The 26,912-nt window shown below is 47.3% G+C and overlaps 1 protein-coding gene across 3 annotated transcripts in view; it reads right to left on the reverse strand.

Annotated features, from left to right (window-relative positions):
* The window catches only part of LOC134908795 (deleted in malignant brain tumors 1 protein-like), a 164,139-nt gene that overhangs the window by 96,319 nt on the left and 40,908 nt on the right, over positions 1-26,912 (reverse strand). For all 3 annotated transcript variants that reach the window (XM_063914918.1, XM_063914917.1, XM_063914916.1), the window contains exon 2: positions 11,537-12,097. In XM_063914918.1, coding sequence (XP_063770988.1) covers positions 11,537-12,097 — 561 coding nt within the window. The remainder of the gene's footprint in view (positions 1-11,536; positions 12,098-26,912) is intronic.

The raw sequence follows: 26,912 nt of genomic DNA on the forward strand, positions 1-26,912 counted from the left end.
TCTCTCTAGCGGCCACCATATCAGAAACCACAGTAGGAACTGCACCACCCACGAGATTAGTTAAGGCCCCTAGCGGAGGGATAGGTGAGGTCGTGTCAACGGGTAAGTACGGCACCATGCATTACACTGAAACAATTGTACCACAAGTTGTAGAATCTACGCAGAATGAGGCTGTTAGAATTGCTCCTGTAAAGGTGATAGTAGTTCCCAATGGGAAAACAGATGCATCAGGAGCCACACCCGTCAGGAACATTGCCATGTATTGCCCGTTCACTAGAATGGAATTGAGGACCATAGTGTCTGAATTCCCAGACCCCAGAAAAGATTTAGTGGCAAGCCAAAAATACATCAGGGATCTAGGAAACACTTTAGAGCCCAATAATAAGGATTGGCAGATAGTGCTAAGAGCTTGCTTACCTTCCAATGTCGACTCAGTTAAATTCTTGGCTGATTGTGGACTAGATAAAGATGTACCGCTTACAGATGTGTACGACCAGGATAATGTAAAAAGGATAAATTTACAGCTAAAGGAGTATTTCCCAGCCGTTGTTAAATGGAATAAAATATTTTCCATTAAGCAAAAGGAGTCCGAAACGGCAGCAGAATATTTCCACCGGGCACTATCAGAAATGGCAAAATACACTGGTATAGAAGACATTAAGACCAACCCAAACCATCGAGAAGTAGCAGTATCTGTACTGATGGATGGTTTGAAAGAAACATTAAAAGCTAGGGTACAGACCACACAACCATGTTGGCGAGGTCTGTCAGTGTCCACCTTGAGAGAGGCTGCTGTTGATCACGACAAAAACATCACTAGACACAGGGAGTCGCAAAGTGATAAGTTGATGTCCGTAAGTATACAGGCGCTGACCACAAGGCAGCCTGCGTATGTACCACCGAATCCTGTGGGTAAGGCAAGTGTAATAACATGTTTTTCTTGTAACAGACCGGGACACTTTGCACGAGAATGTAGAACAAAGAATGTACAAAGATCTTTTCAACCCCCTAGACAACAACACAACACACGACATTGGGAGCAGGGTCCACAGAGGCGGAGTTTTGAGCCACATACAGGGGAAACAAAAAGATATCCCCCGAACAGAGACTGGCAGGCCTCTGGTAGTTCCCAGCTAACTCCCCCACAAGTAGTTGCTGCCAATGGGATTCAGGGAGGTCAGCATACCCAATAGGGGTGTGGCCACACCTGTAATCTGCAGCCAGTTAAATTGATTGCCAGTCTTGGAAGCGAACCAGAGATTGCAATCAATGTAGCTGGTAAAACTTTAAACTTTCTTGTAGACACAGGGGCGGCCAAGTCAGTGATAAATTCGACAGTGGGCATGAGAACCACTGGTAGGACAATTCCAGCCATGGGAGTAACAGGAGTAGTCCAGCACTACCCTGTTAGCAAACCAGCCGAGATTACAATAGGGCCTTTGCATACCAAGCATTCCTTTTTGCTGGCTGCATCGGCACCAACTAATCTCCTGGGGAGAGACTTACTATGTAAAATGGGTTGCGTCATTTATTGTACTCCTGAAGGTGTATTCTTGGACATTCCTGAGAATCACGCTCAGGAGGTACGAGACATGTTAGACTCCCCATCAAAATTAATGTCACATTCCATTATGACAAATAGGAACCCATCCCAAGTAGAAGAGATGACATCTCAGATACCAGAGTCACTTTGGACAAAAGATGGACAGGACACTGGATTAATGGCAAACGTAGCTCCAGTAGTTGTACAAATAAAAGATGGTAGGATAGCTCCAAAAATCCCACAGTATCCTCTGAAGCCAGAGGTGGAGTTAGGAGTTTTCCCCGTGATAGAACGCTTGCTGCAACAGGGCATTCTGGTAAGAACGTCCAGCACAGCCAATAGTCCCATCTTCCCTGTTAAAAAGAGTGGGGGGAGGGGTTACAGGCTAGTGCAGGATCTAAGGGGGATTAACAAAATAGTTGAGAGTCAGTTCCCCGTAGTGCCTAATCCAGCTGTCATCCTAATGCAAATTCCTCCCACTGCCAAATTTTTCACTGTTATTGACCTCTGCTCCGCTTTCTTTTCGGTACCTCTGCACCCTGACAGCCAATATTTGTTTGCATTCACATACAGAGGAGTCCAATACACGTGGACTCGGTTACCCCAAGGTTTCATAGATAGTCCAAGTATATTTTCTCAGGCTTTGCATGATTGTTTACAGTCTTTCCAACCAGACAGTGGATCAGTATTGATACAGTATGTGGACGATTTATTACTGTGTTCAGATTCACTGGAAGCATCTCTGAAGGATACGAAACAGCTCCTGTTTCATCTTTCAGACACAGGACACAAGGTTTCCAAAGACAAGTTACAATTATGCCAAACTAAGGTAAAATATTTGGGACACTGTCTAACACAAGGACTGAGACACCTGACCGCTGATAGAATCCAAGCCATTAGAGACATGACACTGCCACAAACCCAGCAACAGATCAGGACGTTTTTAGGAATGTGTGGGTATTGCCGTAATTGGATCCCAGGGTTTTCCATATTGGCGTTACCTTTGCAGGAAATGGTCTCTTCAAACAAACCTGACCGGATTTCGCATACAGACGAATCCGAAACAGCATTTGAGAGACTCAAACAGTGCCTAACGCAGGCACCAGCATTAGGTATGCCAGACTATGGGAAACCCTTTGAACTATACGGAACAGAAAGTGCTGGGTGCGCAGCAGGTGTACTAACCCAAAAACACGGTGACGCCAGCAGGCCAGTCGCATACTACAGCGCCCAGCTAGACACGGTAGCGCGATCCCTCCCCACATGCTTGCGTAGCGTTGCGGCGATAGCATTGCTAGTGACGAAAAGCGAAGATGTCGTGCTAGGCCACAACCTCACAATCCATACACCGCATGCGGTATCTGCCTTATTGAATTCTGCCCAAACCAGACACGTCTCATCAGCAAGGTTTACAAGATGGGAATTGGCATTAATGGCCCCAGTAAACATCACCATAAGGAGATGCAGCGCATTAAATCCTGCAACTTTTCTCCCAGGTGTGCCTGGTCAGACACAAAGGGTGGAAGGTGAGAGTGATGGGGAAGGAGGATCTAATGCAAAGGGAGATACACATGATTGTATGGAATATTTGACCCAAAATTTTACCGCAAGGCCTGACATCAGTGACAACCCACTGGAAGATGCAGAACTCACGTTCTACACGGACGGTAGTTGTCATAGACAGTCAGACTCGGGAGACTTGTGTACTGGATACGCAGTCGTAGATGACCAAGGCACCATAGAAGCGGAACCGCTAGGCCCACCTCACTCAGCCCAGGTTGCTGAACTGGTCGCCCTAACCAGAGCATGTGAATTGGCTAAGGGTAAGTCAGCCAATATCTACACCGATTCTAGATACGCCTTCGGGGTAGTACATGATTTCGGAGCCCTATGGCGGCTCAGAAATTTCATGACGGCGGCTGGTACACCGATAGCGCATGCAGCTCACATAAAAAGGCTTCTAACAGCGATACAGGAACCCGACAGAGTGGCTGTTATCAAATGTAAAGCACATACATATAGCCAAGACCCAGTATCCCTTGGTAACAGCCGAGCAGACGAAGCCGCAAAGCTTGCAGCTGCTACCCCCATACAGACAGACACCACACAACTGATGGTATTTAACACCATCAACACACAAAAGTTGTGTGAGATGCAGAATTTGTGTTCCACACAGGAAAGAGCAGTCTGGAAGGCAAAGGGATATGGCCAGGAGTCCTCAGGGCTCTGGACGGATGGACATGGTAAACCAGTGGCCCCCAGGGCATACCTTCCATGTCTGGCTGAAGCAGCTCACGGGCTGACTCATCTAGGCAAGGAGGGGATGTGCAAATTGGTAAGAGCATACTGGTGCGCCCCAGGATTCTCCTCTCATGCGAGTAAAAGAGCAATGTCATGCCTTACCTGTCTGAGAAAGAATATTGGAAAAGCAATACCTACAGAACCATCCCATATCCCACCTGCCGGCGGCCCTTTCCAGGTAATACAAATTGACTTCATTCAATTACCCCCATGTCGAAATTTGAAATATGTACTTGTTTGTATAGATGTTTTCTCGAATTGGGTCGAAGCTTTCCCAGCAGCTACAAATACCGCTATGTTTACGGCTAAGAAAATTGTGCAGGAATTTGTATGTAGATATGGTATCCCTAGAATCATTGAAAGTGATAGGGGTACCCATTTTACAGGTGATGTCTTTCAAGGAATGTGTAAGTTGATGGGAATTGATAGCAAGCTGCACACTCCGTACCGTCCACAGGCGAGCGCGAAGGTCGAAAGAGTGAACAGCACTATTAAAAATAAATTGAGTAAAGTAATGGCAGAGACAGGATTGACATGGCCAGAAGCTTTACCCATTGTTTTGTATAGCATCAGAACCACTCCCAGGTCCCCTCTTAATCTGTCTCCTTTTGAAATCTTGTTTGGTCGACAACCGCATGTCATGATTAACCCTCAGGATGATTTGAAATGTAACAATGAAGTAACTGTAAAGTACTTGATTAACATGAGTAAGCAGTTGAGGAATCAAAATGATAATCTGAAGTTGATGATTCCTGATTTACCAGATAGTAATTGTCATGACATTGAACCTGGGGATTATGTAATGATACGAAATTTTCTACGCTCAGGTTGTCTTATTGATAGATGGGAAGGACCATACCAGGTCTTATTGACTAGCACCACAGCATTGAAGGTGGCTGAGAGAGAGACTTGGGTCCATTCATCCCACTGCAAAAAGGTTGCTGATCCAGAGAAGTCCCGTGATAAGGAACAGACGGTAGAGGTTGTATCACTGGAGTGTCTGTTCCAGGAGGACTGAGGCGGCACCTGAGCCTTGAAGACCGAAAGCAGTTGTCGACTCCCTTCTCCCTTTTATTGTTTTTCTCCACTTCCCATCCCCTCTTCCTTGAAATTTCTTTTTCCCCCTTCTCATTCTTCTCTATTTCCTCCTCAAAGATGGACTTGCCCCAAGAGACTGTGATCCGGATTTTGATGTTAACCATGATGTTGACCAGAGCAGTCTGTTCCGGCGAGAGTACCATAGAGGTCGAGAGAGGTTCTGGAATGGGTTCCGATTATGATGATGGAGGCGTAGTTTTCCAAGATCAACCAAACCAACAAGCAAAGGCGAGTATCAGAAAACGATCCGATAGAAGAAATTGTGATGGATTGTTAGCTGAAGAAAATTGTATCTGTAGGCTCTGTGATAATCTGGTTGAAGATGGATGCATAAAGAAATGCCAATCTAGTTTTAATATCCATATAGATCGGCATCCATTGAGTGACTATCACTCTTTAGTGGGTAACGTGTTAAACCAAACAGATTGTTGGGTATGCTCTCAAGTACCTCAGGGTCATAGCAAATCAGGGCTAGTACCATTTCCTTTAACGTTAGGGGAGGTACTTGAGCTAAATGGTGGGAGACCGGTGGACCGGAGGTTTAACATCTCCAGCCCTCCTAGTTTGAAGCTCCACCAATACCATGTGGATAGGTCCCTCTTATGTTTCAATATCTCCAACCCCCGTAAGCCGGGAAATTGGGAAGTGTCATGGAGCAACCTTACCATGACCTTTTCACACAGAGCAGATAGAATGCCTACAGATACAGAGCTGGTACGCCACATAGCCAGTAGAGGAAAATCTTTCCGGTATCGATACACCTTAGGAAATAGGATTACTAGAGTTGGAGAGGTATCACCAGGATACTGTGCACATATCGTACAAACTGAAACGTGCATTAGACAGATGGAAGAATTAGGGTCAGGAGATTTCACCTGGAAGGTTTGTAACATGGTCATGTCCTTCTCCGTCCCATATGTTCTCCCCGATGACGCATATTTCATATGCGGGAGAAAGGCGTACAAGTGGCTTGCCCCAAACTCTGAAGGATTGTGTTATATTGGAAAAGTATTGCCTGAAGTGATGACTGTTACACATGACAAAATGAAGGACATACACCGTGGTGCCCAAGCTCCTTATACTCACACTCATTACGAGCACCGAGTTAAAAGACAACTGTCAGAAAGGTTAGAGCATCCGGCCTCCGATCTTATCCATGAATCCACCGGGATTCAGGTTCTGGTAGCGTTAGATTTCACTCGCACCGCTCGAGGAGTGATGAATTATAGATACATTTCCGCACTCGCCAATTTGTTAGATAATATCACTGAAATGTATGATGACACGTTTAGATACACTGGAAGAGAACTTCAAGCTTATAAAATAGAACTAGTTCAGCATAGGATGGTTCTTAATTATCTTACAGCAGTAACAGGCGGATATTGTGTTACATTGGCAACACAGTACGGCATAAAGTGTTGCACTTATATCACAAATAGCACCGAGGATCCGGTAGAGGTCATAGACCAAAAGATGGACGACATTCTCCAATTAAAGTGGGAATTTCGCCGAAAACACAATCTCACCCTTGCTGCTGTAGGTAATGAGCTGACTGGTTGGGTGTCATGGTTGAACCCGCGAAATTGGTTCTCCGGTTTGGGAGACTGGGCTCAAGGAGTCATAATGGATGTTGGAAAGTTTCTACTATGTATCTTGGGTGTCGTTATATCGATTGGATTGATATTTAGATGCGGGCAGGCTTTAATGAGGTGCAAACAAAGTACAAGAGTGATGAGCTTGAGGAGCGAGGAAACTGTAATTAACCTGGATTTGATTTATGACCCAATGATAGAAACCAGGATGTGATGAAAATGCGATTATACGGTCCGTTTCTTTCACCTGTTTTTCTGCTTTTCTCCAAGATACAAAGACCCCCTTGGACGAGGAAGCTGACGAGACGAGATGTATACAGACAACGGATTGACCAAAGAAGAAGATTTGACAACTTTAAATATGGACACTTGATGAACTTTGCCATGGATCCCCAGTTTCCCTAGTACTTTTAAACTCACGCTAGCCCAACATTTTTTGTAAATCTGATGGCTCAGACAAAGCTATTTGCTCATGCCCAAGGAGCAATACAGCGCAAAGAAGACGACTCTCAACAGATACCGAACACAACTTCGACGACAGATGTACATTTCCCTGACATAGAATATCATTGCATTTTCCATAAGTGTTCTTTATCTTCATCTCTACAACCCTCAGGTAATGACACACATAGACGATAGGGAATACAGGCACAGATCTCAGCAACCACATACCTCCCCCATTCATGTATCATCAACTAAAATGTGCTCCCCATTTTGTTCAAAATCCGAAAAGAGCTCGGTAAAGTTTGACAGCCCATCCACAGACCTGTACCACAGGATAAGAAGGAATTCAAATGTATACTTCGCAATACCTCGAAGCTTGATTTACCACACGTACGGCACGATGATACATGACCCCCCAAACATGGATTCATACACACATGCTTCTGCTATCTCACTAGGTCATACCCTCTTCACACCTTCTCCTCTCTCCTCCCTTACCCAACCATGGAAATCAATTAACCCCTGACTTGCATTTTTCTCCTTAAATGTTTTGTGGCAGTTATTATTGACTGCCAAAGGGTGGACTGTCAAAGTCAGAAAAATGTCTCTATGCACGTTGCCATATTTGCACCGCACACTGGTCCGTGCTGCGCATGCGTACGCTCTCCCGTGAAGGCGCATACCCGCAATAGCGTGCACTCGCAGGCGCGGTATGCGTATTTACGGTAGAGTTTATGTAGTCGTAGCGTGCGACTCATTCGTTACATATTTTCACAATTAATGTAGTTTATAGATCATGGTCCCTTTGATAGTTTCTGAAAGTTTGGTTAATATAGAAGGTCCCTGAGCTAGGGGATCCCTCTTTGTATCGTACGAAGGGTCTAACAGGAATCATACAGCAGTGTTTGGTACCCATCGGAAGAGTATTTAATTAGCAATATTCCGGTGTTGGTTTGGAGCGTATTAATCGCTCGTGCGAATAGTTATGGACATAAGAAGTTTATGTCCATTTCTACTATTTACTCATACTCAGGTATGCGGCGGGAAACCTAGTTCCCCACCCACCTGAGCTGTTTGAAATCGTCACAGCCCACCTGTATGAATCAACCTATGACCTTTTGTTGTGATACAGGGTCGAATTCCTTCATCCAATGGACAATGGGATTGTAGGGACTATGAGATTGCATTGTGTGTGGGGCATAAATAGGCAGGCCGACCACATCCAGCTCTCACTCTTCAACGGTTCTCATTGCTGAAAATCGGGTGCTGGATGTCCAGGCGCATGCGATCGTTTACCCTTGTGCGTAAGTTTCTCTCCGTTATCATTGTCTTTCTGTGAGCCAATTTCTCTCATCTCTCTCCGTCTCTCTCTCTCTCTCTCTTTCCCTTCTATCTCTCTCTCGTATCTCCCCTAGACTAGTATTGTATTGTATTAGATAGTATTGTTTAGTTCTGTGGTTAGGAAGTCTCTGTTATATTGTAGTGTATCATTTGTACTGTTATCCCCTTTTTACAAGTATACTAGATATAATACAGTTAATAGGCTTTGGAACCTAAACCAGTATCTGTGTATTTCCTATAGTGTTAAGTGTTCACTTGAGCGTCGGTGACGCACAAGCAGCTTTGTAGTTAGTCAGGTTACACAAGGTTGCACTTACACCCTGTATTCACATTAAGGTATTCTGTGTATTTCATTGTTAAAAGGTTTAGACATAAAGGTATAGCGTTGTGAGCGTCTGCGCCGCTGGTGATCTCCTCGTGGTCTCGAGCGTCTGCTACGCCATAGCGAATCATTACGTTAGTCAAAAGCCATTAAACGTGCTGTCCTGTGATCGCTGGGCCGTGAGCGAACGTGACGCTTGAGCGTCTCGCCTACGGCTGAGCGATCGTTACGCAACCAGCGTACCCGTACGGTACTTCTCACGCATTCAGCGTACAGTGTTCTTAGACCTCATAAAGGGTTGTTTATACGACAAAGGAATTTAGTATTGTCAATACATACAGACATGCGCACACAGACACGCACACACAGATGGACACATACAGACATGCACACACAGACACACACACACAGATGGACACATACAAACATACTGTACGCACGCAGACACGCACACAGATGGATACATACAGACATGCGCACACAGACACACACACACAGATGGACACATACAGACATGCGCACACAGATACACACACACAGATGGACACATACAGATATGCGCACACAGACACGCGCACACAGATGGACACATACAGACATGCGCACACACATGGACACATACAGACATACTGTACGCACGCAGACACACACACAGATGGATACATACAGACATGCACACACAGACACACACACACAGATGGACACATACAGACATGCTGTACGCACGCAGACACGCACACAGATGGATACATACAGACATGCGCACACAGACACACACACACAGATGGACACATACAGACATACTGTACGCACGCAGACACACACACAGATGGATACATACAGACATGCGCACACAGACACGCACACACAGATGGACACATACAGACATGCGCACACAGACACACACACACAGATGGACACATACAAACATACTGTACGCATGCAGACACACACACAGATGGACACATACAGACATGCGCACACAGACACACACACAGATGGACACATACAGACATGCGCACACAGACACACACACACAGATGGACACATACAAACATACTGTACGCATGCAGACACACACACAGATGGACACATACAGACATGCGCACGCAGACACGCACACAGATGGATACATACAGACATGCGCACACAGACACACACACACAGATGGACACATACAAACATACTGTATGCACGCAGACACACACACAGATGGATACATACAGACATGCGCACACAGACACACACACACAGATGGACACATACAGATATGCGCACACAGACACGCGCACACAGATGGACACATACAGACATGCGCACACACATGGACACATACAGACATACTGTACGCACGCAGACACACACACAGATGGATACATACAGACATGCGCACACAGACACACACACACAGATGGACACATACAGACATGCTGTACGCACGCAGACACGCACACAGATGGATACATACAGACATGCGCACACAGACACACACACAGATGGACACATACAAACATACTGTATGCACGCAGACACACACACAGATGGATACATACAGACATGCGCACACAGACACACACACACAGATGGACACATACAGACATGCGCACACAGACACACACACACAGATGGATACATACAGACATGCGCACACAGACACACACACACAGATGGACACATACAAACATACTGTATGCACGCAGACACACACACAGATGGACACATTCAGACATGCGCACATACAGACATACTGTACGCACGCAGACGCACACACACAAACGGATACATACAGATATGCGCACACACATGGACACATACAGACATACTGTACGCACGCAGACACACACACAGATGGATACATACAGACATGCGCACACAGACACACACACACAGATGGATACATACAGACATGCGCACACAGACACACACACACAGATGGATACATACAGACATGCGCACACAGACACACACACACAGATGGATACATACAGACATGCGCACACAGAAACGCGCACACACATGGACACATACAGACACACGCACACAGACACGCACACACAGATGGACACATACAGATATGCGCACACAGACACGCGCACACAGATGGACACATACAGACACGCGCACACAGATGGACACATACAGACACGCGCACACAGATGGACACATACAGACATGCGCACACAGATGGACACATACAGACATGCGCACACAGACAAGCACACACAGATGGACACATACAGACATACTGTACGCACGCAGACACACACACAGATGGATACATACAGATATGCGCACACAGAAACGCGCACACACATGGACACATACAGACACACGCACACAGACACGCACACACAGATGGACACATACAGATATGCGCACACAGACACGCGCACACAGATGGACACATACAGACATGCGCACACAGATGGACACATACAGACATGCGCACACAGACAAGCACACACAGATGGACACATACAGACATACTGTACGCACGCAGACACACACACACAGACGGATACATACAGATATGCGCACACACATGGACACATACAGACACGCGCTCACAGACACGCGCACACAGATGGACACATACAGACATACTGTACGCACCCAGACACACACACACAGATGGATACATACAGACATACTGTACGCACGCAGACACACACACAGATGGATACATACAGATATGCGCACACAGACACGTGCACACACATGGACACATACAGACACGCGCACACAGACACGCGCACACAGATGGACACATACAGACATGCGCACACAGATGGACACATACAGACATACGCACACAGATACACGCACACAGATGGGCACACATGATGCCTGATGGCACATGCATATTCCGTAGCGCAGTACAACTGGGTTACTCACGCTCTTTCTTTGTGTTGCGTTCCTTGGCCTCCAGGCTGCGGCACACGGATTGCGACAATGCAGACAGTGCGTGATCCAGGCTCGGATACTGCAGCTGGCTGAAGGAGTGGGTCTGCGCGGGAGAGGACGCGATATCATCCAGCGTGTAATCCTTCTCGCTCCTATATCCCAGGACGAATATCTCCAGTCCGGCTCTCTTCAGTTTGGGGACTTTGGGTTTGGTGAATACGTGCGGGTAGCCGCTGTCCAGCATGAGAATGAGGACATGTGACACGCGGTCGGTGGTGGCTGGCGGCTGCCAGGTCATGGCGTTAATGTAGTCAATGATGTACTTATCCTGCACGGTGTAATGCAGCGCCCCCAGGGGCTGGTGAGCGCGCATGTGCTGCCGCAGTCTCTCCGTCAGCTGCCCGTACAGATAAATGTCTACTGTATGGTGTGCAGCCACAAACTGCTCCGCAAACTGCCTGAGCTGAGGAAGTTCATGTAAATGGCCCATTATATCGAAACGGTCAGAGAATATGGTGATGTGTGCAGAAGTGTTCACAGAGCTGGGGCATCCTGCAGGGGAGAGACACAGGGACAGAGTGACACAGTGCTCCGCAATACAATGCTCTGCAATACAGTGCTCTGTAATACAATGCTCTGCAATACAGCGCTGGGGCATCCTGCAGAGGAGAGACACAGGGACAGAGTGACACAGTGCTCCGCAATACAATGCTCTGCAATCCAGTGCTCTGTAATACAATGCTCTGCAATACAGTGCTCCGCAATACAATGCTCTGCAATACAGTGCTCTGTAATACAATGCTCTGCAATACAGCGCTGGGGCATCCTGCAGGGGAGAGACACAGGGACAGAGTGACACAGTGCTCCGCAATACAATGCTCTGCAATACAGTGCTCTGCAATACAATGCTCTGCAATACAGTGCTGGGGCATCCTGCAGGGGAGAGACACAGGGACAGAGTGACACAGTGCTCCGCAATACAATGCTCTGCAATACAGTGCTCTGTAATACAATGCTCTGCAATACAGCGCTGGGGCATCCTGCAGAGGAGAGACACAGGGACAGAGTGACACAGTGCTCCGCAATACAATGCTCTGCAATCCAGTGCTCTGTAATACAATGCTCTGCAATACAGTGCTCCGCAATACAATGCTCTGCAATACAGTGCTCTGTAATACAATGCTCTGCAATACAGCGCTGGGGCATCCTGCAGGGGAGAGACACAGGGACAGAGTGACACAGTGCTCCGCAATACAATGCTCTGCAATACAGTGCTCTGCAATACAATGCTCTGCAATACAGCGCTGGGGCATCCTGCAGAGGAGAGACACAGGGACAGAGTGACACAGTGCTCCGCAATACAATGCTCTGCAATACAGTGCTCTGAAATACAATGCTCTGCAACACAGCGCTGGGGCATCCTGCAGAGGAGAGACACAGGGACAGAGTGACACAGTGCTCCGCAATACAATGCTCCACAATACAGTGCTCTGCAATAAAATGCTCTGCAATACAGCGCTCCGCAATACAATGCTCCAAAATATAGTGCTCTGCAATACAGTGCTCCGCAATACAATGCTCTGCAATACAGTGCTCCGCAATACAATGCTCTTCAATACAGCACTGGGACATCCTGCAGAGGAGAGACACAGGGACAGAGTGATACAGTGCTCCGCAATACAATGCTCTGCAATACAATGCTCTGCAATGCAGTGCTCCGCAATACAATGCCTCGCAATACAGTGCTGGGGCATCCTGCAGGGGAGAGACACACGAGCAGAGTGATACAGTGCTCCGCAATACAGCCCTGGGGCATCTTGCAGGGGAGAGACACAGGGACAGAGTGATACAGTGCTCCACAATACAATGCTCTGCAATACAGCGCTGGGGCATCCTGCAGGGGAGAGACACAGGGTCAGAGTGATACAGTGCTCCGCAATACAATGCTCTGCAATACAGTGCTCCACAGTACAATGCTCTGCAATACAATGCTTTGCAATACAGAGCTGGGGCATCCTGCAGGGGAGAGACACAGGGACAGAGTGATACAGTGCTCTGCAATACAATGCTCTGCAATAAAGTGCTCCTGAATACAGCGCTGGGGCATCCTGCAGGGGAGAGACACAAGGACAGAGTGACACAGTGCTCCGCAGTACAATGCTCTGCAATACAGAGCTGGGGCATCCTGCAGGAGAGAGACACACAGAGTGACACAGTGCTCCGCAGTACAATTCTCTGCAATACAGCGCTGGGGCATCCTGCATGGGAGAGACACAGGGAGAGTGATACAGTGCTCCGCAGTACAATGCTCTGCAATACAATGCTCTGCAATACAGAGCTGGGGCATCCTGCAGGGGAGAGATACAGGTACAGAGTGACAGTGCTCTGCAGTACAATACTCTGCAATACAGCGCTGGGGCATCCTGCAGGGGAGAGACACAGGGAGAGTGATACAGTGTTCCGCAAAACAATGCGCTGCAATACAGTGCTCCTGAATACAGCGCTGGGGCATGCTGCAGGGGAGAGACACAGGGACAGAGTGACACAGTGCTCCACAGTACAATGCTCTGCAATACAATGCTCTGCAATACAGCGCTGGGGCATCCTGCAGGGGAGAGACACGGGGACAGAGTGATACTGTGCTCCACAGTACAATGCTCTGCAATACAGCGCTGGGGCATCCTGCAGGGGAGAGACACAGGGACAGAGTGACACAGTGCTCTGCAATACAATGCTCTGCAATACAGCGATGGGGCATCCTGCAGGGGAGAGACACAGGGACAGAGTGACACAGTGCTCTGCAATACAATGCTCTGCAATGCAGTGCTCCGCAATACAATGCTCTGCAATACAGAGCTGGGGCATCCTGCAGGAGAGAGACACAGGGACAGAGTGACACAGTGCTCCGCAGTACAGTGCTATGCAGTAAAGTGCTCCGCAATACAGTGCTCCGCAATACAATGCTCCGCAATACAGCGCTGAGGCATCCTGCAGGGGAGAGACACAGGGACAGAGTGATACAGTGCTCCACAATACAATGCTCTGCAATACAGCGCTGGGGCATCCTGCAGGGGAGAGACACAGGGTCAGAGTGATACAGTGCTCCGCAATACAATGCTCTGCAATACAGTGCTCCACAGTACAATGCTCTGCAATACAGCGCTGGGGCATCCTGCAGAGGAGAGACACAGGGACAGAGTAACACAGTGCTCCACAGTACAATGCTCTGCAATAAAGTGCTCCGCAATACAGCGCTGGGGCATCCTGCAGGGAGAGACACAAGGACAGAGTGACACAGTGCTCCGCAGTACAATGCTCTGCAATACAGAGCTGAGGCATCCTGCAGGAGAGAGACACACAGACAGAGTGACACAGTGCTCCGCAGTACACTGCTCTGCAATACAGCGCTGGGGCATCCTGCATGGGAGAGACACAGGGAGAGTGATACAGTGCTCCGCAGTACAATGCTCCGCAATACAATGAGCTGCAATACAGTGCTCCTGAATACAGCACTGGGGCATCCTGCAGGGGAGAGACACAGGGATAGAGTGACACAGTGCTCCACAGTACAGTGCTCTGCAATACAATGCTCTGCAATACAGCGCTGGGGCATCCTGCAGGGGAGAGACACGGGGACAGAGTGACACAGTGCTCCACAGTACAATGCTCTGCAATACAATGCTCTGCAATACAGCGCTGGGGCATCCTGCAGGGGAGAGACACGGGGACAGAGTGATACAGTGCTCCACAGTACAATGCTCTGCAATACAGCGCTGGGGCATCCTGCAGGGGAGAGACACAGGGACAGAGTGACACAGTGCTCTGCAATACAATGCTCAGCAATACAGCGATTGGGCATCCTGCAGGGGAGAGACACAGTGACACAGTGCTCTGCAATACAATGCTCTGCAATGCAGTGCTCCGCAATACAATGCTCTGCAATACAGAGCTGGGGCATCCAGCAGGGGAGAGACACAGGGACAGAGTGACACAGTGCTCCGCAGTACAGTGCTATGCAGTAAAGTGCTCCGCAATACAGTGCTCCGCAATACAATGCTCCGCAATACAGCGCTGAGGCATCCTGCAGGGGAGAGACACAGAGACAGAGTGACACAGTGTTCAGCAGTACAATGCTCTGCAATACAGTGCTCTGCAATACGATGCTCTGCATACAGCGCTGGGGCATCCTGCAGGGGAGACACACAGGTACAGAGTAATACAGTGCTCTGCAGTAAAGTGCGCCGCAATACAATGCTCTACAATACGGTGCTCCGCAGCACAATGCTCCGCAATACAGCGCTGGGGCATCCTGCAGGAGAGAGACAAAGGGACAGAGTGACACAGTGCTCCGCAGTACAATGCTCTGCATAAATAGCTGGGGAATCCTGCAGGGGAGAGACACAGGTACAGAGTAATACAGTGCTCTGCAGTACAGTGCTCCACAATACAATGCTCCGCAATACAGCGCTGGGACATCCTGCAGGAGAGAGACAAAGGGACAGAGTGACACAATGCTCTGCAATACAGTGCTCTGCAATACAGTGTTCTGCAATACAATGCTCTGCATACAGCACTGGGGCATCCTGCAGGGGAGACATACAGGGATAGAGTGACACACAGCCAACATGTACATAGGTACCATGCTCCGCAATACAGTGCTTTGCAATACAATGCTCTGCAATACAGCACTGGGGCATCCTGCAGGGGAGAGACACAGGGAGAGTGATACAGTGCTCCGCAATACAATGCGCTGCAATACAGTGCTCCTGAATACAGCACTGGGGCATCCTGCAGGGGAGAGACACAGGGACAGAGTGACACAGTGCTCCACAGTACAATGCTCTGCAATACAATGCTCTGCAATACAGCGCTGGGGCATCCTGCAGGGGAGAGACACGGGGACAGAGTGATACAGTGCTCCACAGTACAATGCTCTGCAATACAGCGCTGGGGCATCCTGCAGGGGAGAGACACAGGGACAGAGTGACACAGTGCTCTGCAATACAATGCTCTGCAATGCAGTGCTCCGCAATACAATGCTCTGCAATACAGAGCTGGTGCATCCTGCAGGGGAGAGACACAGGGACAGAGTGACACAGTGCTCCGCAGTACAGTGCTATGCAGTAAAGTGCTCCGCAATACAATGCTCCGCAATACAGCGCTGAGGCATCCTGCAGGGGAGAGACACAGAGACAGAGTGACACAGTGTTCAGCAGTACAATGCTCTGCAATACAGTGCTCTGCAATACGATGCTCTGAATACAGCGCTGGGGCATCCTGCAGGGGAGACACACAGGTACAGAGTAATACAGTGCTCTGCAGTAAAGTTCGCCGCAATACAATGCTCTACAATATGGTGCTCCACAGTACAATGCTCCGCAATACAGCGCTGGGGCATCCTGCAGGAGAGAGACAAAGGGACAGAGTGACACAGTGCTCCGCAGTACAATGCTCTGCATACATAGCTGGGGAATCCTGCAGGGGAGAGACACAGGTACATAGTAATACAATGCTCTGCAGTACAGTGCTCCACAATACAATGCTCTGCAATACAATGCTCCGCAATACAGCGCTGGGACATCCTGCAGGAGAGAGACAAAGGGACAAAGTGACACAGTGCTCCGCAGTACAGTGCTCTGGAATACAATGCTGCGCAATACAGCACTGGGGCATCCTGCAGGGAAGAGACACAGGGACAGAGTGACACAATGCTCCGCAATACAGTGCTCTGCAATACAGTGTTCTGCAATACAGTGTTCTGCATACAGCACTGGGGCATCCTGCAGGGGAGACATACAGGGATAGAGTGACACACAGCCAACATGTACATAGGTACCACGCTCCGCAATACAGTGCTTTGCAATACAATGCTCTGCAATACAGCACTGGGGCATCCTGCAGGGGAGAGACACAGGGATAGAGTGATACAGTACTCCACAGTACAGTGCTCTGCAATACAATGCTCTGCAATACAGTGCTCCGCAATACAATGCTCTGAATACAGCACTGAAGCATCCTGCAGGGGTGTGACACACAGCCAACATGTACATAGGTACCACACTCCGCAATACAGTGCTCCGCAATACAATGCTCTGAAATACAATGCTCTGCAATACAGAGCAGGTGCATCCTGCAGGGGACAGACACAGTGATAGAGTAACACACAGCCAACATGTTCATAGCTACCTCGCTCTGCAATACAATGTTCTGCAATACAGCACTGGGGAATTCTGCAGAAGATAGAGACAGGGATAGAGTGACCCACACCCATCATGTACATAGGTACCACATCCAGCACGCTCCGCAGTACAGTGCTTTGCAATACAGTGCTCACCTCTGTCTGAGGGAACCTCTACATCTCTTCAGCAGTTTCCATACAGACAGCCATATTCACTGCTACCTGCCAGCCCCCTACATCCATCCAGCCATACTTACCTCTAGGACAGCAGGTATACTGCCAGTGCTTACCTCTAGGACAGCAAGTATACTGCCAGTGCTTACCTCTAGGACCGGAGGTACTCCTGCCAGTGCGCACCTATAGAACCGGAGATACTCCTGCCAGTGCTTACCTCTAGGACAGCAGGTATAATGCCAGTACTTATCTCTAGGATAGCAGGTATACTGCCAGTGCTTACCTCTAGGACAGCAGGTACACTGCCAGTGCTTACCTCTAGAACAAAAGTTACTCCTGTCAGTGCTTACCTCTGGGACAGCAGGTACACTGCCAGTGCTTACCTCTAGGACAAAAGTTACTCCTGTCAGTGCTTACCTCTAGGACAGTAGGTATAATGCCAGTATTTATCTCTAGGATAGCAGGTATACTGCCAGTGCTTATCTCTAGGACAGGAGGTACACTGCCAGTGCTTACCTCTAGAACAAAAGTTACTCCTGTTAGTGCTTACCTCTAGGACAGCAGGTATAATGCCAGTACTTATCTCTAGGATAGCAGGTATACTGCCAGTGCTTATCTCTAGGACAGGAGGTACTCCTGCCAGCGCTTACCTCTGGGACTGCAGGTACTCCTGACAGCATGTACCTCTAGGACAGCAGGTACTCCTGCCAGTGCTTATCTCTAGGACAGGAGGTACTCCTGCCAGCGCTTACCTCTAGGACTGCAGTACTCCTGCCAGCATGTACCTCTAGGACAGCAGGTACTCCTGCCAGTGCTTACCTCAAGGACAGGAGGTATTCCTGACAGCGCTTACCTCTAGGACTGCAGGTACTCCTGTCAGTGCGTACCTCTAGAACAGCAGGTACTCCTGCCAGTGCTTACCTCTAGGACAGCAGGTACTCCTGCCAGCACTTACATCTAGGACAGCAGGTATAATGCCAGTTGTGGTAAAATGGGACATTTACTTGCATCCAGCAATGTAAGACCTGGATGTAATGTCTAAATGTATTATGTGAAACATGGATGCCAGCCTGTCCTCTAGGTGAACTCATAGCTACACAGATATGGGAGTAGAGGACACTTGATGTATAGTGGGGAGTCAGAGGTTACTTTGTGGCCCTTATCTAAGAAGCTATAACCTATAGTTAGAAGAGACATTACAGAAAAGCCAGGCCAGGTTAAGAAAGCTGACCTCTTGAAACTTAAGAAGACAGCTGTTTAAAAAGTAAAACCAATGGAAATCTGGTTTCTCAGTGCCCAGGTACACAGCATTGAGAGAGTTAAGGAAAAGGCATGGGCCGCAGCTGTGAGGGGGTTATATCTGCCTCTCTAACCCACACTGGTTTGTTCATTTCTGAGGGAAGCAGCAAGGAGCTGGGAATGCACCATGGGGGTAATTCAGAGTTGATCGCAGCAGCAAATTTGTTAGCAGTTGGGCAAAACCATGGGGGGGTTATTCCGAGTCGAACGCTCGCTAGCTACTTTTTGCAGCCATGCAAACGCATAGTCGCCGCCCACAGGGGAGTGTATTTTAGATGTGCAAGTGTGCAATTACATGTGCAGCCGAGCAGTACAAAAAAAGTTTGTGCAGTTTCTGAGTAGCTCTAGACTTACTCAGCTGCTGCGACCAAATCAGTCTTTTTGGTCCCGGAATTGACGTCGGACACCCGCCCTGCAAACGCTTGGACACGCCTGCATTTTTCCAAACACTCCCAGAAAACGGTCAGTTGACACCAACAAACGCCCTCTTTATGTCAGTCTCCTTGCGATTGGCTGTGCGAATGGATTCTTCGTTAAATCCATCGCCCAGCACCGATCCGCTTTGTACTCGTACAACGTGCCTGCGCATTGCGGTGCATATGCATGCACAGTTTTGTCTAGTTTTGACCTGATCGCAGCGCTGCAAACAGTTGCTAGCGAGTGATCAACTCGGAATGACCCTCCATGTGCACTGCAGGTGATACAGATATAACATGTGCAGAGAGAGTTAGATTTGGGTGAGTTATATTGTTTATGTGCAGGGTAAATACTGGCTGCTTTATTTTTACACTGCAATTTAGATTTCAGTTTGAACTCACCCCACCCAAATCTATCTCTCTCTGCACATGTTACATCTGCCCCCCCCCCTGCAGTGCACATGGTTTTGCCCAACTGCTAACAAATTTCCTGCTGCAATCAACTCTGAATTAGGCCCCATATCTCTTACATTGGTGGTCATTCTTATTTGTTCGCTCTGTATTTTTTTTCGCATCGCAGCGATTTTCCACTAACTGCGCATGCGCAATGTTCGCACTGCGACTGCGCCAAGTAAATTTGCTATGCAGTTAGGTATTTTACTCACGGCATTACGAGGTTTTTTCTTCGTTCTGGTGATCGTAATGTGATTGACAGGAAGTGGGTGTTTCTGGGCGGAAACAGGCCGTTTTATGGGAGTGTGTGAAAAAACGCCACCGTTTCTGGGAAAAACGCGGGAGTGGCCGGAGAAACTGAGGAGTGTCTGAGCTAACGCTGGGTGTGTTTGTGACGTCAAACCAGGAACGACAAGCACTGAACTGATCGCACTGGAAGAGTAAGTCTCGAGCTACTCAGAAACTGCACAGAGAAGTCTTTTCGCAATATTGCGAATCTTTCGTTCGCAATTTTGATAAGCTAATATTCACTCCCAGTAGGCGGTGGCTTAGCGTGTGCAAAGCTGCTAAAAGCAGCTTGCGAGCGAACAACTCGGAATTAGGGCCATTGTGAAATCCCTCCACACAGAAGGCCTATCTACTGTTGAGTAAGCTAGGTTTCTGAAATTATCATCCATTTTGTTTTATTTAAAATTGTATCCTAATCTGTGTGTACTTTTAAATATTTCTCATAATCTTTGTAACTCTTTTTTGTAACTAAAAACTCTGTAGATATTTTTGAAATTAAAAACCCAATTTCTAGTTTTGATTTCTGTGTTCTTATGCCCAAGGCCTCATGTTCCATGTTACCTATTTTGTGACGTATTAATAATTATGTGTGTAGGCCGAAGCGAAGACGGCCTTGCGTTTAGTCGCTAAAGTCTTCTTGTTGGTGGCAGTATTGTGTTTAAAGTAATCCAGTAATCACGGACGGCGATTCTCGGATTGGCATTTCTGGAGAATCAGCCGGTGGTCGTGACAAAGTGGCTGGTAGCGGTGGGATTAATAATTGTTTTCTCATACGTCCTAGAGGATGCTGGGGTCCACTTCAGTACCATGGGGTATAGACGGTTCCGCAGGAGCCATGGGCACTTTAAGACTTTTCAAGGGTGTGAACTTGCTCCTCCCTCTATGCCCCTCCCCCAGACCTTAGTTTAGAAAATGTGCCCAGGCAGACTGGATGCACTCCAGGGGAGCTCTACTGAGTTTCTCTGAAAAGACTTATATTAGGTTTTTTATTTTCAGGGAGAACTGCTGGCAACAGTCTCCCTGCTTCATGGGGCTTAGGAGGCAGAACCAGAACCAACTTCCTGAATAGTTTCATGGCTCTGCTTCTGGCTGACAGGACACCATTAGCTCCTGAAGGGTACTGAATGCTAGCTGCGGCTATGTGCCCACTCCCACAGCCCGCCGTCACCCCCCTTACAGAGCCAGAACTCAGAAGACAGGTGAGTGTAAGAAGAAACGGATCTTCAGACATCGTGATGGCTGAAAGGTACCGCGCAGTGGGCAGGAACGCTGCGCGCCATGCTACCCATCACACAGGCACTGGAGGGTGCAGGGTTTCGGGGGGGGGGGGGGGGGGGGGCGCCCTGGGCAGCATAAAACCTACTAAAACTGGCAAAAATAAGGGGCATAACATGCTGAGGCACAGTCCTACCCCCACCAGTATAAATATTAGTATAAAAAAATCTGAGGGGAAACGCGCCATTACGGGGGTGGGGCTTCCTCCTCAGTCAGCCAGCACATTGCTCAGCGCCATTTTCTCTCCTTCCAGGCTACAGAGAAGAACGCTAGTCCTCCTCCACTGCTGAACTAAGTATCAGGGTGCAAAACAGGGGGGGCACAGTGAAATTTGGTGCTATATATATATATATATATATATATATATTGTGTGATTATAAAAGCGCTGCAGGTCTGTGGGCATTTTGTGTTTCACAGACGTTTTATTACTGGCACTGGGTTGTGAACTGGCAAATCCTATCTGTGTCCCTCTGTCAAATTTTACTGTGGGTCTGTCCCCTATAAGCCCCGGAGTGTCTGTGGTGTGGTTGTGCACATGTGTGACATGTCTGAGGCAGGGAGCTCTTCCCCTGAGGGAGCCACTTTAGGGACACAGAGTTGTAATGTGGTGGCGCTGCCAGCACACCACGAGCCTGAATGGGTGAAAGAATTACGTGATAGTGCGAATCATATCAGTAAGAGATTGGATAAGTCTGAGTCTCATGCAGAAACCTGGAGAAAATCAGTGGAAGACGTGATATTTCATATTTCTGCCTTTTCATCCACAGGGGACCCCTCTGGGTCACATAAGAGATCTTTTGCACATATAGTACAAACAGATACCGACACAGACTCTGATCCCTGTGTCGACGATAGTGACTCCAGGGGAATAGATCCTAAATTAGCAAAAAGCATTCAATACATGATTGTTGCTATAAAGAAGGTTTTGGAAGTTCCGGAAGCCCCTCCTGTACCACAGGAGAAGGCTTACTTTTATAAAGAAAAGAAAATTAATGTAACTTTCCCTCATTCTCGCAAGCTGAATACTCTCTTTGAGGGACTTTGGGCAAACCCTGAACAGAAATTTCAGATTCCCAAAAGAATTCAGGTAACGTACCCCTTCCCGGCAGAGGACAGGAAAAAGTGGGAGTCACCCCCAGTTTTAGACAATGTCCTGTCACGGTTAACTAAAAAGGCGATTCTCCCTGCGCCTGGGACGGCTTCATTAAAAGAGCCGGCGGACCGGAAGTTAGAGACTACGTTAAAATCTATTTGTGTCCAATGGTACGCTGCTCAGGCCCACCACTGCTTGTGCGTGGGTGAGTAGTGCTATCGAAAAATGGTCAGATAACTTGTCATCTGAAATTGACACGATAGATAGAGACAAGATTCTTCTAAAGTTAGGTCATATAAAAGACGCAGCTGCGTATATGCTAGAAGCCATGAAAGATATTGGCCTCTTGGGTTCAAAAGCCGCTACCATGGCAGTATCGGCTCGGAGGGTGTCGTGGATTCGCCAGTGGAATGCTGACGCAGATTCCAAAAGAAATATGGAGGCTCTCCCGTATAAAGGTGAGGCCTTGTTTGGAGATGGGCTGGATGCGTCAGTCTCTGCGGCTACCACAGGTAAGTTGACATTCTTGCCGTATGCTCCTGCACCGGCGAAAAAGACACATCACTCTCACATGCAGTCCTTTCGGCCCAATAAATACAAAAAAGCCAAAGGTTCCCCCTTCTTTGCAGGTATAGGGAGAGGAACAGAAAAAAAGGCCGCAGCATCTCCAGGATCGCAGGAGCAGAAATCAACGCCTGCTTCTGCCAAATCTGCAGCATGACGCTGGGGCTCCCTTGCGAGAGTCCGCTCAGGTGGGAGCATGTCTGAAACTTTTCAGCCAAATCTGGGCTCAATTTGGCCTGTACCCTTGGGTCTTGCAAATAGTGTCCCATGGGTACAGACTGGAGTTTCAGGACGTCCCCCCATGCCGATTTTTCAAATTGACCTTGCCAGCTTCTCTTCCAGACAGAGAAGTAGTAACAACGGCAATTAAAAAATTATGCCAGGATCAGGTCATTGTCCTGGTGCCCTTGTCACAACAAGGAGAAGGTTTTTATTCAAGCCTCTTCGTAGTTCCGAAGCCGGGCGGCTCGGTCAGACCATTTTTAAACCTGATATCTCTGAATCTCTACCTGAAAAGGTTGAAGTTCAAGATGGAATCCCTGAGGGCAGTGATTTCCAGTCTGGAGGAGGGAGACTTCATGGTGTCAGTAGACATAAAGGATGCTTACTTGCATGTTCCCATTTATCCTCATCACCAAGCTTATCTGAGATTTGCAGTACAGGATTGTAATTACCAGTTCCAGACGTTGCCGTTCGGACTCTCCATGGCACCGAGGGTGTTCACCAAGGTGATGGCAGAGATAATGGTCCTCCTTCAGCAACAAGGAGTCAATATAATTCCTTACTTGGATGATCTCCTGATAAAAGCGAGATCCAGGGAACAGTTGGCGCAGAACATCGCACTCTCCCTGACAGTACTCCAACAACACGGTTGGATGGATCATGAATTTTCTAAAGTCGCAGTTCGAACCGACGACAAGATTGTCCTTTCTGGGGATGGTACTGGACACAGAGGTACAGAGGGTATTTCTTCCAGTAGAAAAGGCTCTGGAAATCCAGAGAATGGTCAAACTAATTTTGAAACCAACAAGAGTGTCGATTCATCAATGCATTCGATTGTTGGGAAAGATGGTAGCGGCCTTCGAGGCCATACAGTTTGGCCCACAACAACAGTTTATCCCTAGCTCGTATGTGCGCCCAATTAATGAAATAAAATTTCTAACAAATGATAGAAAAAGGTATACTCCCCTGGTTTAATCCAATTCTCTTCAAAAATCAGTTTTTCTCTGAGAGCGATGTTTAAACATGAAAAGGACGCAAAAAGACAAAAACTCCTTGTGTAATACTGTTTGAGTATAATTGCACATTCAGAGGTGAAAGATATGTCACCACGCTAATAGTGATATAAATTTGTGTTGGGGTTTTAACCCCTAAATCCAACCACTCACAATAGTGAATAAGGAAAGAGGCATAAATAATCCTTTAGTGGAGAAAACCGTCACCATAAGTTTCAGGGGGTGCCTCCTTCAACATTAGACTCACAGATAATAACCTGTATAAGGCATATAGAGTCATTCGATCTCATAATTCCATCATAGAGAGAAAAAGAAGCAGGGGATTCCCCCTTCACCATATCACTCACAAACTGAGTCTTGTATATAGTGCAACATAGGTGGGTCTTTTATTTTCTTTTGAAATTCACATTCAGCTTCCAGGATAAATCCTCAAGGCAAGGTAAAATGATATACCGATTTTGAACAGTATAAAAACAATTTTATTTAAAACAATGTCCTTAAAAAACTCTAGAGAGCATACCCGGGTTGGAGATTTGTCCAGGAATAAGATGGTACATGCAAAGAAACGAGGCCATGATCTAAGCAATCCCAGAATCCTCTCGTCGCCAGGTAATGGCCCTCATTCTGAGTTGTTCGCTCGCTGCTAATTTTAGCAGAATTGCTAACAGGCTAAAATCCGGCACTTCTGCGCATGCGTATGCACAGGAGGGCGCACGCGCTAAGCAATTTTACACAAAACTATGCTATTTTACTTACGGGCGAACAAAGCTTTTCAATCGCTCTGCTGATCGTAGTGTGATTGACAGGAAGTGGGTGTTTCTGGATGGTAACTGAGCGTTTTCAGGGAGTGTGCTAAAAAACTCAGGCATGCCAGGTGAAAAACGCAGGAGTGGCTGGAGAAACGGAGGAGTAGCTGGCTGAACACAGGGCGTGTTTGTGACGTCAAACCAGGAACTAAACGGACTGAGCTGATCGCAATCTAGGAGTAGGTCTGGAGCTACTCAGAAACTGCAAGGAAATACATAATAGCAGAATTGCTAATCTTTCGTTCGCTATTCTGCTAAGCTAAGATACACCCCCAGAGGGCGGCGACCTAGGGTGTGCAATGCTGCTAAAAGCAGCTAGCGAGCGAACAACTCGGAATGAGGGCCAATGTCCCTTCCGTAGACACAGGAATGTTTGGCCACCCAGGTAAACTATAGGACTAAAAGAGGTAAAAGGGGAGGAGTTAAAAAACATCAGAAAAAAATCAGGAAACCCAAAGATAAAGAAGCTGAAAGAGAAATCACTAAACTAGAATATGCGAAAACAATTTTTTTTAACTTGAGCACACATGTACTCACTCCTTATGAGAAATCGGTGCTGGAAAAGGGCTTAAAGTATGCTCCTTCTGTACAAATAGATGATTTTGACTTTTATATTGATGTACAAAAGTACATAAGGAAGCTGACCATCAAGAAATGTTTCTTGAATAAAGAGGGTACTGGAGAATTAGCTGTAATGGAGGAGGTGTCCACCACCCCATTCACACCAAAATCAATTTTCTTCCCCTCTCATGTCAAAGGCAGTTTTTTAGAAACCTTTTCAGCACAGATATTAGAAGATATCAAGGAAATCAGTAAGAAAAAGATTAAGTTCAACCTTACAGCGAAAGAAAGAATAGCTCTAAAAGAGTTAAACAAGAATGACACAATGATTATAAAGCCCACAGATAAGGGGGGAGGGGTTGTGCTCATGGATGTGGAGAAGTATGAACAGGAGGTAATGAGACAACTAAATGATACAACAATATATAGAAAGTTAAAGAAGCACCCTACAGATACCTTTCAAACATAACTTAGAACCATCAGAGATATGTATCGTTCAAATGGGACTATAAGTGAGAAGGAGGCTAAATTTATTATTATTGAAAAACCTCAGATCCTGGCAGTATATGTTTTACCTAAAATTCACAAGGATCCTGTGTGCCCACCGGGACGGCCGATAGTTTCTGGAGTGGACTCCATAACTGCCAGTTTGTCTCAGCTAATTGACAATCACCTTCAACCATTGGTACTCACTAACAGATCCCATTTGAAAGATACGAGAGATATTTTAAATCTCCTAAACTCCATCTCATGGGAAGAAGGCTATTTTTTGGTGAGCGCAGATGTTAGCTCGCTTTATACTATTATTTCACATTCGTATGGGATTGAGGCAATAAAAACTTTTTTTTATCTAGATCCGATATGGATCAAACCTTGCAGTAGTTCCTCATTGAAGGGATAATGTTCATTTTGGAACATAATTATTTCCTCTTTAAAGGAAATTATTATATTCAGAACACAGGCACAGCCATGGGCACCAGGTTCGCCCCCAGTTATGCAAACATATTTATGGGACTCTGGGAAGA

The sequence above is a fragment of the Pseudophryne corroboree genome, chromosome 4 (assembly GCF_028390025.1).
Source record: "Pseudophryne corroboree isolate aPseCor3 chromosome 4, aPseCor3.hap2, whole genome shotgun sequence".
Taxonomy (NCBI): domain Eukaryota; kingdom Metazoa; phylum Chordata; class Amphibia; order Anura; family Myobatrachidae; genus Pseudophryne; species Pseudophryne corroboree.